This window comes from Haemaphysalis longicornis, unplaced genomic scaffold (assembly GCF_048455015.1).
Source record: "Haemaphysalis longicornis isolate Haplotype H1 unplaced genomic scaffold, Haemaphysalis longicornis Haplotype H1 scaffold_10, whole genome shotgun sequence".
NCBI classification, from domain to species: Eukaryota; Metazoa; Arthropoda; class Arachnida; order Ixodida; family Ixodidae; genus Haemaphysalis; species Haemaphysalis longicornis.
This window is the reverse complement of record NW_027526204.1, coordinates 55,658,152-55,677,355: the sequence shown is the minus strand read 5'-3', so window position 1 is coordinate 55,677,355 and position 19,204 is coordinate 55,658,152. Positions and strand designations below refer to the sequence as shown.

Here is a 19,204-nt window from a genome sequence, read left to right as displayed (position 1 = left end):
ACAGGTTCATTGTACATGCTGCAACTGTATGACATCTCTGTTAAAAAAAACTTTTTTTTTTAATTGCAGTACCTACATTGGATGCCCAGTGTCCCTGCCAACAGAACCATGCTTAGAACGAAGAAGAAAAAGCTGAACTATTCGAATTACTAGCAGCTGCGTTGTACCGTATAAAGCGGGAATTGGATGACTCTTATGTCATGTTCTAAATAATGTCCCTTCATTCCCAAAGTGACAGAGCAGAGCGACAGAACAGACTGTCAATGTTGGCGTTTTGTGCCTTCCTGTGCCCAATTGCAACGTTGATACGAATTACTTCGTCGGTGAGGAAAGGATTTCCAGCTAGGCACTACTTCACCAGACAACCCCACACCTGTTTAAAATTGCATGAGATACAGGTAGTGCAAACGCATTTGGAAATGTTACGTCATTAGTCCCTGTTACTGCCATCTGGTCTACTTTCTCTGCCTCACCGCAAGCTTCATTGTGCCGTCTGTGGTGGACAATCCGAGATAGAAGAGAAGAAACTGAACAGTACAGTTATGTTGCGTTTATATACTGAATAGGGCTCAGTAATACCTGAGTAAATACCATCAGGTGTTTAGGAGAACACCACTACAATGCAGACCGCACTTACGATGCTGATCGCAGGTGTAGGTATAGAACACGATTTTCACAAACAGGAAACGCGACGTGCTTTGCACTGAAGCTCTCTGGGGACCTTAATTGTCTATCCCATAGAAGGCAATGGTATGACTGTTCCCAGAACACCCGAGAGGCCTCACGGGATAGCATATATTCTATTAAGAAGACCACCTTTTTTAATAGAACTACTTATTGTGCGCTACGGGGAGTACCTCTATGGAACCAAGAACCCAATTAGATATTTCATAGATAGCGATCAAAATCTCGATACCGAATTAGAGGCACGACATTGGGGTTGCCTTTCCCACTCAAGTGAAGGAGAAGGTAAGGAGGAGGCATAAATTTCTATTGCAAGCAGAAAACAAGGTTTTTTTTAAAAAAAAGCTTTAGGACATCTGTCAACACATCCAGAGAAAAGAAACAAAAGTAAGTTTGTTATGTCAGTATCGTGCTTAGGGCATTTTTGCAGGTTTTCTATTGAAGCTTTTGCAATCTCTCATCGAGCTTTTTATCAACGCCGTACCAACAATGATAGAACGATTGAATAATCGTTTTTAGTTTCTTGGAAATATTTGCAGAGCATCGAGATCCCCAAAAGCCACCATCCACCCGTCGACTGTTCCTTGTTGCGTAATAAAATATTAGAGAAATGGAAAGCTTGAAAAGCCCAATGGATTTACCGGCTTCAATTTTTTCTCCACTGTTCCAGGTGATAAATATCTCAAACCCGATGCTCCAGCCCTTGCGATGCATTTGTTCTGTGAATTTGGACACATAAGTTAGGGCCACAACTGCGTAAGAATAACATTTTTCCTACACCAAGTATTTACACACTTACGAATACTGAAGGTTCCGGGGTCCAAAATTTACATGAGACTAATTCTCACCATCTCACCATGTGTTTCTATATTTCTCTTACCGGTTTCTTTGAAGCACGATTAAATGTAACAGGGTGAATTTTACCATGCAGTGACACGGCTTTTAACCTGAAATGCACAATTCTGTGCAAAACAACAGTAATTTTAACGGTAATTTTAACAGCACCTGATGTTTAACAAACCACAACCCAAAGTCACAGTTCAAAAATACAGAAAACCTTGACGGTTAGTCCCGTCTGCTTCCTGAATTTTCAAATTTCAGTAGGGGCGAAAGCCTCTTAGTGTCCTGCTCCTCCCGTCCTGCGCGCACGACTGTTCGGGCGTCCATTTACCATCTGCGCTACTTGGTGTTTGCATTTTTACTTGCATGTAACGTCCGTTCCTCGTTCCTTCTTTGCTGCTACACGTTCTGCTACCCGTGCTTACACACTTATCACCGGCTTACAATTAACACTAATCACCGGTGTGTAAGCACGGCATCTATTAGTTTGTCAAAAAAAGGAAATGTATTATCTGAATGCAAACTTGCCACGTGCGTAACAAAATGCACCACTTGAATTTGTCGTGATTTATTTCTTGCTGCTTTGACCATGTTCACGCATGCGCCGTTCCTGTATATCTTCTTATGTGTGCAGTAAAAACTTCAGTTGATGTCTAGCGCTAGTCCTGTGTGGTCTCTACTTATTGTCCCATCTTTACCGCGGTACTTAACCATGCTTCACAGTTCGAACCGACTACCTTACATTTATGCGTTGACTGGCATCTTGCCGACCGGCAGTGTACATGTGCATGTGTTCCTGGGATCACCTTGAAACTTTCGTGTGTCCCATGTTCCCGTGGTCCTCTACCGGGAGGCATATTTGACCTTGCACGAAACATGGGAGATTGAGTCTCGTTCACTTTTCTTTTTTGGATGTTCTGCAATGAATTCGGCATGTCGCCGAAAGTTTTCGCCATTGATGCCCGGACGCAGCCCAACAGAAGAGCATTGAACGAAAGTGCTGGCGCGGACGTGAGCGACGCCAAGCCCTAGCCGCGCGAGGTTGGTTGCTTAAGAGGCCTAGTTGCTGGGGGCAGCAGCTTGAGCACGGTTTTCGAGTTTCGGCGTGTTTGGCACAGAGCGCGGAATCTACAATCCAACAGCATGCGAAAAATTACGCCCATCTTCCCGCGAGGGAACCCTGATGTGATGCAACGCATCGAGGGGGTTCAATTGGCGTTTCCATTGGGTTGATTCTCTAAATCGCTTGAAACGTGTTGTGAATGCGTATGATGCATTTCCATCACATGCGGGTGTTCTCATACGCGGGAAGATGGGCGTAATGTTACTTTCAATGCACATGCATACGCGACATGAGAGAGTACACGTGTTTTAGCCGCACTGGCCACCCATCGCTGGAATTGGATTGCGTCAGTCCACTCGCTGAAGGGACTGTCGCTTCCATCACGTCTTCATCGGAAGATCTTTTTCAAGTCAAGCACGGAGGTATCGTCAAGCAAAGTCTAGTCAAGGGCGAGAGCGAGCGATTGACTGATCCGGCGCCGTGCGCTCCCCCGTTTATATTCCCGGTTTTGAAAGGAGAGGAGCCGGGGGGACAGTCGTGCGCATGCGCACGCTTGCGCGCCGGAGCAGACGTGAACGTAGGCGAAGCGCGCGCACACCAGCTGTTATGATAATGAGACGGAGCGCGAGCACTGCGCACAGCTGTCGGAGAGAAGAACGGAGGAGTGTTGCACATGTGCAGTGAGCGTGCGGATGCCGCGACAACGGAGGGACATACCCGAGAGCGAGAGATGCGTCGCATCTAAAACCGCGGAGTTGCAGGCTTCTAAAGTGGGAGCACTCCTAGCAGAACATGTGCTCGAAAACACAAAAAAGGCGTGGATAACATAAAGAAAGCGTTTTTAGGTCGTAGGTAGGATGCAACGGTATTCTTAAGGGCATATAAATTATAAGGAAGGCATTTTTAGGCGCTAAAAAGCCCATCTACGCACAAACCTCAAAATAGGCAATAATAGTCACAATAAAGTATTGCTTAAATTGTTTCATATCCTCTAGTTCACGATCATATGATAGGAATAGCTTGATACGGACTCAAGAACAAAATTGGCATTTTGCCTCAAAATTCCCGTCTGTAGTCATAACCGTTCGAAACTCCTGAACTGTTGGAGCTTGCCATACGTCTCCCCGTTGTTTAGCGCGAAGAAAATTGCGGGTACATTTCAGGCAAAATCTGCGTATGTAACCGATAGCCCCCGTGTCCATTTAGTTAGGAACACCCGTTGCGTTTGTTTTTACGATAGTAAGCGAAAACGTGGTCGCCAAAAACGACGCGTTCCCAACACTACAGTTAGGCGCCTGCACATGCGAGATGAAAGCAAGCATATAAAGAACAGAACTGCCGCTCGCTCTGTCCCATGCAGGGGGCGCGCGAGAACTGCGAAAACGGGTAATTTGAATTGAATTACACAAACCTCCGTTCATTTCACCAAGAGAGGAGTGAGACAGGGGGGCGAAGAGCGGGATGGGTGGGAGCATTGAGCGGATAACGGCGCCACAGCCTATTTAGCCAATCACTGCCCTGCACTTGCGGCAGTTGTCGTGTTCACTGGAACGGCTTTAATTGTATATATATATATATATATATATATATATATATATATATATATATATATATATATATATATATATATATATATATATATATATATATATATATATATATATATATATATATATATATATATATATATATATATATATATATATATATAGGACAGACAATAAGGATTTTTTTCACCACTCTCTTTCTGACTCAAAAATTCTTCATCTGTTTCTATGACCCACCACAACCTCCCCTTTGCTTGCCGAGGGTTTCTTGACTGCCAACCCTTATTTTCTGTTTAATTTCACTGAGCCCCTCACTTCCCATTTCTGATTCGCTAAATATGTGCGTGCGTGCGTGCGTGTGTGTGTGTGTGTGTGTGTGTGTGTGTGTGTGTGTGTGTGTGTGTGTGTGTGTGTGTGTGTGTGTGTGTGTGTGTGTGTGTGTGTGTGTGTGTGTGTGTGTGTGTGTGTGTGTGTGTGTGTGTGTGTATAAATACCTTCGCACCTTATCTTCGCACCTACCTTCATACCTTCGCATCTTATCGGGCACGGCCATGTAGCGACCGGCGCGCCAAGTGTTCGCCGCCACGTCATAAGCGATGATGGCGGCAACGGGGATCCCCGCGTGTCGCAAGCTCATGTGGGCTCCTAATGGAGCCTTGGGGCATAAATCAGCTCACGCACAAGCGCTATCGCGCTTGGTTGTCTGCGCCTGTTGCGATGGGAACTGGTGACGTGTACCGAGAACGGCTTCCGTATCAGCCAGGAATCGTTTACTTGCAAAGTGTTGGTGACGGAGATACGACGGCTGACTTCTTGAGGGGGTTCACTTGCCGCCGCCAGCGTTCGGTCTCAAAGTGTTCCGTTCGCAGGCAAAGCTGGCTGCATTGGAGGGTGGCAGCGCTGTAGCTACGATGGTACCAATCGACACCCAGAGGAACCCCCCCCCCCGAGCCTGACGTAAGAGCTATCTTGCGAACAGCGCGCTGGGGTCAGGAGGTACCACAGGCCACGGGATGCACGTGGCCGTCGATGAGAGGGGTCTCCGAGTGCTACCATCTGATTACTCAGTGGATTTAGCGGCTCTCAGATCGATCAGCCCTCGAGGCGACAGATAACGTGGAAGCCGCACTGGTGACTGGGGCTATTTGGGGTACACCTAGTTATGTGTTATGTTGTCGGCCAGTTCCAACTTAAATATTGTTACTTATTATTACTGTCAACTTCGTCTAAAAGCCAAAAAATGTCACCGCTCCGAGTAAAAGATGCTTGAAATTCCGAAGGTATTAACAATTATGCGTTTTGTTTTAAACATCGGCTTTATTTGGTGTTTTCACAAGTCTATCCCCTCCTGGCACATGTCTGGACTGTAAGCTGCGCCCCCTTCATCGCAGAGTTCATAAAACATGTCAAGGCAAGTCTGCGGGATATTTTCTTTGGCTTCACTGGAAACCCACAGCATACACTCTGCAAAGAAAACAATTTTGTTTTTCACGAGTCACGCACAAAAGCTGTAAATTTAATCTACTCCCAGTTAGGATGTCAATTCGTTAACATTCACAATTCCTAACTTTGATTCCGTAAATCAATCACGCTGCGTTGGACTGGTAAGGTGCTTTTGTAAACCATTTAATGGCCAAAGGCGAGCACCAGGCCGGAGAGATGCGGTAGCTAGGAAAGGAGGGGATGAATAGTAGGTCTTCAGCAGGCGGCGTAAATCAAATATAGGATAACCACTCAAGAACCGCGCTATATCGTTCATGTAAGTCGCTGTCTTACCACGTTCGGTGCTTTGAATTAAACAGCGTACCACAACGCATAATTGTACGAAGATAGATCAAGGTTACGTCCACCAGATCTATACTTTCGCAACACCAACGGGGACTTTTACAACTGGAAAATAACATACCAGGCCGTACTGCAAGAATTCCTCGGTTATTGGGGGGGGGGGGTCGTGACTATTTACTGCTTTTTTTGCGCTCAATCGTCATTAATTACGTTTACAAAAACAGACTTAAGTGAAAGCTTTTTATTATGACCACCAATTTTTTTAACAGCAATAGAGGAAACTGAGAAACTGTGACTCAAGATGAACTGTGGCGAAACCGAACACTAAAGCATATATGGGATCTATTCTGGATTTGTATTTCCTTTAAAAGCTTCTTTTCAAAACAGGCATCTTATTCTGCAGTTCCAGTTGTTACTGAATGCGGGAATTCATGTTTCTTCGTCATATTTCAGCTTTGCACTGTTACAACGCCGACTTCTGCTTTTCCTGTGTGGCGTCAAATGCATCAAATTGGAATATCTCTCCCAGAAAATAAAAAGCAGCACTAATTATATAACACAAATAATGTACCGTGGGTGTGTGACAAAAGCGTATTGGGCGGATTCAGCTGTTGGTTAAGTGCATTTTGTATGAGAGGCAGGCTCCTCTAAACTGAATTCGGATCTGCAGGTTTATGTCACCTCATTTTTTCACAGGAAGCTGAACTGCGCTGCCCCACTTTATGCAACTTGTTAGTAACATTAGCAACATGATCATAATCTCTACCTTCATTGCACTCGTTCTAAATGAACTATGACGAGGGCGACGTGCTCAAAATTTTTGTTCTCAGAACAAATACATTTGAAATTTTCGGAAATCCACATTCAAAAGCGCTCTTAGTTTTGCTTTCAACTTTTGGAACGCCAATCGCATGTATGGGTGATCGGTCTTTGTACTCAATCTAACGCACGCGAATTCATAAGAGAAGTGTTCAAAGATACACATCCTTTAACATCAAAGCAAAAAACAGCGTTCTCTTCTCGAACCCTCTTTCTACAGCTTTCGTCACGGTACCTTGGTCTTAGTGGTGATTATTGAGAGAAATGTTCAATGATATACTAATCCCCTGAACTTCTAGGAATCCTGTGCACATATACACAACCACCCGTAACGTGTGCATAAAAGACGTTCTTTGCTAATAATAAAACGAATACGCACCGTCGTAGTGTTTATAAGGGATTTCCAAGATGAGGCAATTCTTGTAATCTGAATAGGGAACTCTGAGATAATATTGCGTGGTTTCATCTGAAAAGCAAAACGAACGAATGTGCGAATTTACTGACGAAAGATATTTATTCGCCGAGAAAGTAGCTTCACAACTGCGCTTCCCCCTCTATTACAAAAACTTTATTACTTTACAGCGGCTTTTCTGAAACTTGCCAAAAACAGGTGCAAGGCGAAGAAAGTTTGTAATGTCTGTCATTTGTATTTTACTTGCATTGTCTTACCCTCATAACACTGGCGTTGTCTGGACTCCAGAGTACACCGTACTGGCGCGCAAAAACTATGCCCACCGGCAAACCTGCGCCCTTGCTTCCCAGGTAACCCAGGACGTTTTGAAAAACACAGCGGTAAAACACCAACCCACGAGGCAAAAAAAATTACAACACACTCGATGCCTAGCAACTGAACCTATATTTGACGAATGATGTATCCTACAATAAACCGACCACCACGCATGCGAGAAGGTTTTAGCACAAGAACACAGGCGGGATTCAGTGCACCGCTCTAATCTATAACTATCAGCTTTGTACAATCAATCTCTCGGTCACTCAAGGCACTGCAAGTTACACTAACACAATTTCGTTCTTGCTGCTGTCTGATATAAAACGCTTCAAGTGTCTCTCTCTCTCTATTGGTTCTATCTTTGTCCAGAATAGTTGCATTTTCACAACATGGCGTAGACTTGCGCTTGCGGCAAATTTCCTTATTGTTGCTGTCTGATACAATACGCTTCAAGTATCTCTTTCCCCGTTTTGGTTCTGTCTTTGTTGAGAATAGTTGCATTTTTAATACATGCCGTGCACTTGCGTTTGCGACAGTGGAAGGCAAGGTGACCAGCTCCTTGAGAGTTGGTCCAGGCACAGTGCTCACGTAACCAGTCATTTGCACTTCGGCCCGTTTGGCTGTTATATACCTTGCACACGTCAAGGACCTTCTGCTGATCACATGTGTCATACAGTTTCTGCACATGTTCACATGTTTTGTTTTACAGGCCGTTTCTTTTTTCTCACGTTTTCTATGAGTGAGCATAGTTCAGACAGCCTACAAGGAGTGAAAAACATCACGTCTACTCTATGCCTCCCAGCAATTTTTTTGTAATATTGTGCGAAACTCTGTGAACGTATGGTATTATTTCAACGTTTTATATGGTTTTCTTTTTGTCGCATCCGAGTGATCTTCAGTTCTGCCTTTTGAACATTATATGAAGGCACTCAGTGACCGCTTTTAGCATTGGTGGGCTTGCATCATGTCTTCTTGTTTTTTCGCTGGTTTTTCCGAAACGCCACACTGCACCAACAGGCCCCGCAATATTTGGACACTCCACCTCTGTTCCCCCATACCAAGGCATCACGCAGCATTACCGCGCTCCTAGGTGATCCATTCCGCCTACTCATCCTAATCTACACTTACAGGAAGAAACTATTCTCCGTCGAATTCAGTGGAACACTTTCCCTCACCCCACCTGGCTACATCGCAGAGTGTAAACTTCGTTCTCGACCAGGCACCCTAACCCACATCATACCCCGTTGTGCTCACAATCCAGCCCTCCCACGTATTTTCTCTCCCCAACTGCTTCTCGAGCTTCGGGTGAACCTGATGGTCACCGCTGACCTTGACGCCAAGCAACTACTGGTCTCCAGGGCAGAGGTCGCCAAATAAAACATGCCATCTCCTGTATAAATCCCCCGTTCCTCATTTTGTAAAAAGACCCCCAGTTTGATAGATTTTTTTTGTCATGAACCATTGGGGCAGCGTTGCAGATTTGAAATGGACTTTCTCTTGAGATTCGTAACAATAAAATCATTAACCCACGAACATTCAGTGGCCCATTGAGAGTAAAAGCCGGTGTCCGTCTTCTGGCGTCTGTACCCGAATTAATGGCTCCTGATCCTCCTATCGGCTGCGAAGGAGGATCAGCACCAGGGGTATATTTACCACCGCTTCTCCTGAATTTTCCCCACATTCGACCTCACGTTACGCTTTCATCTTTAGTGACTCCCGTCATGTGGTATTGGCGCTTTCATGGGATTTTTGTGACATTAAGCCTACCTGTACGTTTTGAGGCCTCACCATGGAGCACGTGCCCTCAACCTGACGTAAAACCAGGCTGAGAGACCCGCCGCGGTGGCTCAGTGGCTAAGGCGTTGGGCTGCTGAGCACGAGGTCGCGGGTTCGATTCCCGGCCGCGGCGGTCGCTTTTCTGATGGAGGCGAAAAGCAAAAAATCTTATCCATTTCTGTGTCCTGCAAATTCGTTCCCAGCTACTGAGTCGTCGCAGTTAATGTTGCTACCAGGCAGGCCTCTGGGGGTAGCAGTGAAACTAATGCCTGACCACACTAAACACCACTATGACAAGACTTTCATTAAGCCTTGTGAAGTCACGAAAAACAAGTTTATTTCTTGTTATAAACAAAAAAAACATCGCCCTCGCGAGGGGCACGATCAAATGCAGAGCATTTCCGCGGGGGGCGCGCCTGCAAGTCTTATGGATTACGTATTGGTTGTTGTTGTTGTAATTGTTGTCTTCCAGCCTAGACATATGACCGCCTTATGGCCAGTGAAATCTAAAGTCAAGGGCTGTTGTAGTGGATGAACCCTAAAGTTGCTGAAGATGAGGTCGATGGACTTTCCCCGGATGGTTGTGGGCAGCTTGTAATCACGGCCCACCGAGACTCGCCGACGCACGCCGCTGCCGACGACGGGTTATTAGCAGCTGACTGTTCCTTTTGTTCGAATGCTTACATAAGAAGCTGACGCCTAGCTCTATTTTGCACAGCCATATCTTCCCGATATTCGGATATGCGTTATAGGAAAACTGCACTCAAGAGGAGGAGGAGTAAGGTGAGGATATCGTTCTCTATGCACTGAACAGCGGTCGTATGGCTTAAAATCGGGGTTTGAATGCGCGTATTCTTCGAAGTTGTAAGATCGTCAAACCTCACAGAACTTCAAGAAACTTCAAATTCTGTGCCGTGAACCCCCTGCCGCGGCTATGACGCAACGTGGAGCGGCTATGACGCAACGTGGCGCGGCTATGACGCAACACAATCCAACACAATCCACTTTAATCCATTCCAATCCAAAGCCCCTCGCGAGAGAGTGTTATAGCGCCGAAATCGCGCCACCACACGAACGTGTGATGTTGACGTCACGATCACGCCACAGATGTTAGCGACCGGAGCGCGCGCGAACGACATATGTGGTTTAAGCGCGAACCGACCGCGGCGAGAGAGGGTGTTGCGCACGTCCCCACCTGTTGTGCGCCCGAACCGAACGCGGCGAGAGATGGTGTTGCGAGCGGAGAGAAGGCGAGGAGGACGCGGGGGAGAGGCGGCGCACCTGTGGCCGACGGTTGAATGAGTCAAGGATACAAGGCGCGTTGGTAACCTTCCATTCTGTGTCGGCTTTGTGGCGCAGTGGGTAGAGCACCATGTACCTTGCGTTCCGCCCGCAGGGTCGTGGGATCGAAACCTGGCGCCGCTAAGTTATTACATTATTTTATATAATGTAGGGGGAGCGATGCGGACTACGGACGTCAACGCGGGTGACATCGTGAGTTACTGAAATGCTCTGCATTTAAAACGCCCGTGTGTACGAGATTTCGGCGCACGTTAAAGATCCCCAGGTGGTCGAAATTAATCCGGAGCCCTCCACTACGGCGCGCCTCATCGTTTGCGTTGCGTCGGCGCGTTAAACCCTACAATCAATCAAAAACCAGGCTTAGAGGGCCTTGCATGTTGTTACGCCAACTGTTAGGGCTAACTCCCAATGTGCAAACTAGGTTGATCAGATACACCTGCTGCGGTGTTCTGGCAAACGGTTCTCTTTTAGGAACATTAGGCTTAACAATACGCTTTCACATCTGACGACATTACGAAGTGCCCCAAGCTCGACGTGTTGTAAGTTGGACATTCCGTGGAACGTCGTCACACTCGATCTAGGGGTAACTAACTCTAAGCCCCACAAATTCCTGATCACATACAGCATGATATATTCGCCAACACCCAATTCCAGGATCAGCTATTTTATTCTAGTACGAAACTCGCACAGTTTGACACACCCCGTGAACAGCACACATTTGCGCCACCCAATGGCGCCTCAGTAAGTAGCGAGCCAAGCTGCTTCCTGCGGCGGTGCGTACTATACACTTCTATATACACACTGAGACGTCCACATCGTCAGCTGCCGCAAAAAAAGCAGTAGAGGGATGGCATTCCGTTCACAGATAGGCGCAAACCCTGCCCTTCCTGTACCCTCCCAGCGGCGCGAATTTGTGTGCTTGAAACATTGCCCCTGTTGCCTTCAGTAACTGCTGAAGGGAAGTCCGCCCTGCGACTCAGCAGCCTAGGAGTAGACTCGCGGGTATTGGAGCGAACGGCCGGGGTTCCAGTCGCAGCCCCGCAATTTTTTTCCACAGACCCGTGATATCTTCGCTACAAAAAATTTTCTGTCTCTTCATTTCTACAAATTCACCGTAAATAAGGTTCGTTTGGTACCTTTTTGGTCGGCTCACGGGTGGTGCGCAGCGTATTAACACGCCTAATTAACCTTCGGCAGCGCATCAAAAGTGCTGGGCTTGTACCTATTTCGCAAGAGAATATCGCTGTAGCGGAAGGTGCCCGCCCATACCAGTACACCGCAGATACCCTGCCGCAGTATTTGGAAACATTACTCGCAGTGCGAACATCGAAAAAGCATTCAAAAGCATCCATTTTAAGTGTTAGTGCTTTCAATTTCCCCAGTTATATATGTCTGTTTGCCCTCTCGTGTTTTGTTTTTCTGGTTTTTTTAACCATTATGTTTGCAATATTTACTAATCGTACTTTCAATACTTCTTTTGAGAAAAACAAATTGTTCATTCATACAATTTACTGCCAGCTGTAAGTGGTGCACAGATTTACATTCCCATCACTTTTTAGTACCGCGCACCGCTCAAACAACGCGATTTGGTGATTTCCCGTCCTCGGGCGCCACGTGTTTCAAGCAAGCTCTACTGTTCCACTGAAAAACTTACCATCATCAATGGTGTAGAGGGCCACATTAGTAGTCGGTCCAGGCTTTAGGTGATAGGTAATGTTTTTCCTAAAAAGCAAAGTACTTTTTGTGATTATTCTTCGCACACTTCTGCTTTGGTGCGGCTGGAGAAAAAGAATCACACAAACGACCAATGCGACATTCCGGTGTGAAAGCTTGTGTTGATTGGAAAAGAAGGAAGCGAAACAGGAAATTTTTCCGGAATGGGCCTTTGCCACAAGAGCAGTCAGGTAGGTCATTCTATTCTTGTATTGGCCTTTCTTCTGCATAAAAATCACGTACCAGGAAGAAAGACAAAGTACACTATAAAGTTCCACTGATCATGGCGACGGGGTGAAGAAGACACGTTTGAGCAAACGTACGGTAATAACCTATGTACGATTTAAAAAAAATCGTCTCACAGAATTGAACTCCATGAAAACTTACAGAAAGCTATAAGGGCACAGTCAGGACAGAAGCAACCATTTTGTGCTTTTGGTGCTCAGTATAGCCATAAACGATGTTTTTAGATACCTCTAATTACCGAAAGTGGCCTGCACCGAGAAAGAAAAAGGGAAACGGAAAAAATGAAGGTTGAGCGCAAATTTACAGAGATACGTTATAGGCTCGCCGTAGTAGTTCAGCGATCCGTGGTCAAAGAAGAAGGCTAGAGAGGTTTATTAAGCCGTAACGCTACGTTCTATTAGTGAGGCCACATTTGATGGCAAATTCAACATTACCGAAGAGAGTCAGGTTGCTTTGAAGTATTGGTCGGACGGATTGTTCAGTTCTGTGGTGGGGTCCTAGGAGGTTCGGTGTCGTGGGAATGTATAACGGTGAAAAGTGAGAGAATGGAGCGTCACTTGGGTGGAGAAATCTCAGTAAGCACATTTTGGTGCTATCGTTGTCCTACACAACTTGTGGAACGTTTCAGCATTGTATATGACGTTGTCAAGTATTGTGTCAAGAAGTTTCCAGGGCGAGATTTTGTTTCTGTTTGGGTGATATTGTCGAGATTTACAGTAATTATTGAACTCCAGGATTTTTTGTCGTTTTGTACGTTAACCAGCGATGCTTGTGCAGCTTCCCCGCTCATGGCAGCCCTTTCAACAGTGATTACTCTGCAATTTTTAGCGAAATGAAAAGTTCTTTTGCACAGCTAATACTTGGGGTGAATACTTGCTTTGTGCACAGTTTCAAGTAGCGCACGTTGCGCCACTGGGTTCCTGAGCCACGGGAACTATGCCATAGAAATGCATGGGGGGTTATATTTTACACCGAATTACACAAACAAATAGTCAGAAACCTGAAATATTCTTTTAGCGTTTTAATCTTCAGGTCGGCTTCTAGCTTTATGCCAAATATCATTTTCCTACAGTGGTTTTTGTAGGTTCCCGAGAGGTTGTAATTTTGAGCGAGAAAGCTGGGTATGGCTAGAGAAGTTGTAGCATCACAGGTAATTGTGGAAGCTTCTAAATAACGCTGGCGGGCTGTAGAAAAAACAGCGGAGGTTAGTGAAATGCTAGCCTCCTGCACAACCGAGTCAGCAGCTTTGTGTCCTGAGATGACTCATCTGGCGGAGAGCAATAACTACCCGCTAAATTCATATACTGACGTAGAACGGTTGTCTGATCAAGTATTTCATTATTCATTTCTGACCTGAGATGTGTTGAAGTTCCTGGGACGCTACGAAACGTAAAGAAAAAATTCCATTCGTGGGTGGAATCCTAGATGAATAAAATAATCCATATAGCTGAAAGCTTAGAAACTAGGCGCTCCTAAATGTGATCACCAATTATCCTGTCACAATTACTTAGGCTAAGCTTAGCAAGTGTCTCATGCCTTCTTTGACTGCCTTGAAGTTCCATACAGTTCTGAATTCCACCTGAAGTTCACAAAACTGTCAGCATCTTTCAGATGCTTGTCTTACTGAATACATAAATGCGCGGAATCCTCCGCCAACCATCGCCATTTTGAATATTTCCATCGTTGTGGGAAACCTCATAATACGCGCTTTCCAAATGTGCGTCCTATTGTCAGTCAACATGGAGACTCTAACCGACCTATAATCTTTTCATTACGGTCATTTTCGGTGTTTCTGGTTTCATTGGGCTTGTGTTTAATACTTCTCAATGCATTTCTCTTTTGGACACTAAAATAGGTTTTTATGTCTGCTTTGAAGTAAATGAACTGTAAATGCAGCGCATGCATATTCTTCCTGGAAGGACTGTCATTCAAAGGAAAAATCTACTCAAACATCACTAAATGCGTACAATGAATGTCTGTTCACCTGGTTAAGTGTATGCGTGCTTTGCGCAACAAGCTGTTTTGTATAATAAAGGCCGGACAGATATACCAGGCCTTTAAATTGCTTCACCTGGCAAGGGCATTATTCCTAAAAATTTCTGGCGTAAAGTTATTCTCCTAGTTCTCTATTTACATACCACAACCGATGTATTAGGAAAAGCATGCACCTGACCCGGAAATGGCAGTGCTTCATAATATGCTTTCTGACTGTTAGGTACAGGTGACTGAGCGATCAAATAGCGCCATTTGCAGCGAAAAAAGCATATACGCGGCCATTTTTTTTTGTACTGAGTAGACAATCAGATAGTGGCAAAAATTAAGATCTGCTTGGATCTAGCTAAGCGCAACCATCTTTTCGAAGAGCTTGATATGTACAGCAAGCGTTACAAGACAGACTTTCGACTTCTTCTGCTGACAACGAATTGACTGCCTCAAACATTTGCTGTTCTACGTTGTAAGAGGGCAAGTTTCCGGCATTACTTTTCGTGTCCGTTGCCTCCTTGCAGAAACCAGACATAAGTGGCGGTGTCGGGCGTCTCCACATCGTATGCGGTACGCTCAGTGGCGACGCAGTCAAGATCTCCATCTTCGTCTTGGTCGAATATTGCGAACAAAGAAGGGAATGCTGCGTACACCTGCAGAATTGGGCGGGGTGTAAATTATCAGTGTACTCACTTTGATAAACAATAGTCGCCTCATACCGTTTCAACCTCTGGTACCATTGCCTTGGATTCTGCGGACATTTGTAAGATTTACTTATTCTTGCAAGGGTTAAGGCTTGGGCGAGTTGGTGCATGATTACAAAAGGGGAACAGCGCAAACTCAGACAAGACACAAGAAGAGTGAAAAGCCAAGGAATAAACCTCAGTTGTAAGTCAGCGCTCGTGTTTGTCACCTCCTTCTTCTTGTGTCTTGTCTGAGTTTGCTCTGTTCCCCTTTTGTACTTATTCTTACGTTGCGGCTAATTTTGTTGGCAACAGGCTGAACCTTTGTTAACATCATAGGGACTGTTACTTAAATACCTTCTGTGTAGCCTTATTAAGATTAAATATACATTCTCCTTTCGATTGTTTCGCCTGATCAGAGGCAAACCGGGGTGGTCTAAATTATACGAGTAAACAGTTGCTGCTCTTGTTTTGCTGCAGTGCCACTAGGTGCCACTGAACCGTCGGCTATTCCCATGCCAACCAAAAGGCCGAATTTAGTTGTGCACAGTAATTTCGGAAGCCTGTCTTACCATGAGTACAACACACCTAACTGTCCACTAAGTTTCTTGACAAAGCTGCTTCCATATTTTAAGAGTGAAGAACTTTAGGGGCCCCCGATGTCGCCCGTCAAATGTCGTTGGGCGTCACCCACCCTGGCACACTCCAAAACTAGTCAAGACTTTGTCCTCGGATGTCCTGAGGACAAATAGCCGTTCCTTCCCGCCATGAACACCAAACAGTTGCCACGATACGAGCGATAGCGGGCGCCTGCTCACGAAACACCGTGACGCCCAGTGCCGATTCGTCTGTGCGACAACGTGAAGCCGATACTTAGCGCCCACGAAGAGAAGATCCCTAACTTTGTCAGGCAGCAGGCAAGACTCAACCAAGGCCAAGAAAAGCCAATCATGCGGTTAAGTTCAGGAAGCTCAGTCGAAATGGCAGAAGAGGCAAGCTAACCCTAATTTGGTTAAAGAACAAATTCAAGCTGCACGCAAATGGGGGCAAAACACAAATAAACCGAAGTTAACCTCAAGGTATTCAAAACAATAACACAAGGAACCCAATGGTGAATCACTGCTCCGCACACCCAACAGCTTTCACGTTGGGTGCAACTGCATCCATTTTTGTTCTGAATTTCAAAATTGTAGCTACTCTAAAATGCGTCGCGTCAAAGGCCAGCAGAACTTGAATTTTCTCCTTTTTTTATTCCTATTTGCTAACAGTACTGGTGACCGGCTGCATTCCCGTGAAGTAGCAAAAGAAAAGCCAGCAGTGTTTTGGCCAGTGTTGAAGACAATTGGTGCAATTGTGATTGTGTGGCATGTTTTCTTTTCAAGGAGCCATCACTTCTTAACCTTAATCGTTAAATATTTCTCGAGGCTTCAAACATTTATCAGAACTATAAATAGCAAAGTGTGCCATTAAGCAACAGTACGATGCAAGGCACACCACTACAAATGCCTTTAGATAAAAGGTTTGACGCCGTAAAATCGTTAGTGGTGAATTTATCAGTAATATCAAGCAGAGATTTCATGGAGGGAAAAGTGCCTTTAATACGAGATACAAAATGACTTCCTGAGAGTGAAGAAAACTTCCCTCTTATTGCGTACTCTTTCTTCATTGTAACAAAGAATTACAAATAGTTTACGTGGTCACCTTCAAACCAAGGTAGTGTCTATGATAAACAGTATCAATAAAAATAACAGAAAAAGTTGAACTATGCGGCATTTATTCCCTAATACTGAACACATGTGGGGCTTTACTTGACCTATACAAAATACACCAAACAACAAGAAAACCTCGTAGGCTGCTGAAACATGACCAAAGTAAAAAATGTGAGCAACCATAAAACAAGGACCACAACTGCGTAGATTTTTACGGCGGATCACACCCTTTTACATGTGTTTGTTTCCTGAAATCGACATTATGATTATTGCCTACGTCCACGACAATTGAAAATGTCACCAAGGATCAAATCTGCACGTACAGACGAATGATGTTCCAATTAATGTCATTGTAAAAAGATGCAGTCTATGCAGAGCACACTGAGTAAAAAATTACGGCCCTACCCACAGAAAAAATTGCCACTAACCTATGTGTACACCTCAAGAACGTCTGTGGAATATTAGAAATATCGTGTAAATGAGTGACAATAGCGACGGATGCCTAAGTCATGTCAAACGATCTTTTTTCAAGTCCTGTTGAAATTTTCAAAATCGTGAAAAAGGAAAATTGCCAATTTAGAGGCTTCCTTCGCATTCACGGACACAAGTATTAGGCAATATTTTTTTCTTTAATAAACCAAGAAAAGCTAAAGACATAGATATGATTATAGCAGTCGCAGTTCGGAGCAGTATTCTTGTTTTATACTTTAAATCACCTGCTCAAACACGTGAAAAACTTGACGTAGCGAAGAAACAAACCAAGACATCCATTCTTCTGGAGAACGTGTTGTAATACCGCAAAAGGAAACCAACTTCACTCCTTTTGGAATACGTGTGAGTTGAAATTTGGGCTAACTTAGGTATGCTTTGAGTTTGTTCAACAGCTGTTTTTTTATGGAATTCAAGGTGCAGTATTTCTTCAATATTATGGTTGTATGCAAAAAATGCCTTCATATTATAGCATTATCATCTCGCACTCGTCTACTAACATTTAGCCTTAAGTTGTAAAAGTGCTCGTCAATTCAAGATGATTCAATCGTTCGCTATTGTCAGTTGACCGTAATTGGCTGGCAGAAATGAACACGCTGTGGCTTCTTGTCGGACATTTTTTATACGCTGTCCCTCTAGAATAAAAAAACACCTGCCTATTTTGTGTGCCGACTTCTATGAATTAAATAAACCCTTTCAACCCGTGGGAACCAGATTTTGGTAAGCAGTGGCGCTATTAATGCAACCCTGCAACACTTTCGATAAACGCTTTCACTCTTTCCTTCGCGTCTCAAAGCACCACGAAAGCCACAGTTATCGCCAGCACGGAGCGGCATTGCGCGCTTTGCTCGTCGCACCAGCCAAGCCGCCTGTTTCTGCTTTGTTTTTGTGGCTTTCTTTTTAAAGGGACCCTGCAACATTTTTTGAAGTCTTTAATCCTTGCAGAACGTAGTCCCCAACACACTTATTACTCAGATTAGGGGGTCGCAAAATACTTGAGCCAAAAATTACTGCTATATGCCCATCAGATAACTTGTAAACTCGCTCAAAAGATTTTCTCTCTTTCGCGATCTTGACGTTCTTCGACGGATCGAATTACGTCACAAAGGCCATGTAGCGGCTGTTGGCCGGTTTTCCTTCAGTTGCAGCAATGAACTCTTTCTGATAGCAACTTCAAAAAACGCCACACAAATAAAGCAGGAATCGAAGGCGTATCTGGTGCGACGAGCAAATTCCCCCGTGGGGCTCCGTGGTGGCGATAGCTGTAGCTTTCTTAGTGGTTCCAGACACAAAGGGAAGAGTGAAGCGCTCATCAAAAGTGTTGCAGGGTCCCTTTAAAGTTGCAATCCAAAAGTGTTCATTGCCGCGACTGAAGGAAAACCGGCAAACAGCCGCTACATGGCCTGAGGGACGTAATTCGGTAGGTCGACGAACGTCAACAGCGGAAAGGAAATAAAAATCTTTTGAGCGAGCTTTCAAGTTATCTGATTGGCATAGAGCAGTAATTTTTGGATGAGGTACTTTGCGACCCCCTAATCTAAGAACTGGGTGTGTTGGGTGACTGCGTTCTGCAAGCATTTAAGATTTAGAAAAGCGTTCAAAAACGTTTTGCAGGGTCCCTTTAACGGGTTTTGAAGGTGCATTATGCAGGTGACTTTTTATGTAAATTAAACAACTTACTTTTTTCAGGTCCACAATGCCATGGCCAAGCTCGTCTTTAGTTTCGCTTTCTGCGGTGCACAAAGCGAGAGACAATACACAAAATGTGCCTGAGACTATCCCCAGAAGACCACGCATCGTTAAACGTGTGGGCTACGGTCCCTTACATCGTTATAAAT

At 44.8% G+C, this 19,204-nt stretch overlaps 1 protein-coding gene across 1 annotated transcript; it reads right to left on the bottom strand.

Annotated features, from left to right (window-relative positions):
* Positions 1-5,431: 5,431 nt before the first annotated feature.
* Positions 5,432-19,204, bottom strand: LOC144157741 (uncharacterized). The gene is made up of 5 exons (XM_077688514.1): positions 19,047-19,204; positions 14,984-15,138; positions 12,198-12,265; positions 7,118-7,204; positions 5,432-5,598 (listed from the first exon to the last, which is right to left on the bottom strand). Exons 1-5 carry the CDS (start codon positions 19,161-19,163, stop codon positions 5,465-5,467), a joined length of 561 nt encoding a protein of 186 aa, XP_077544640.1. The 5' UTR covers positions 19,164-19,204; the 3' UTR covers positions 5,432-5,464.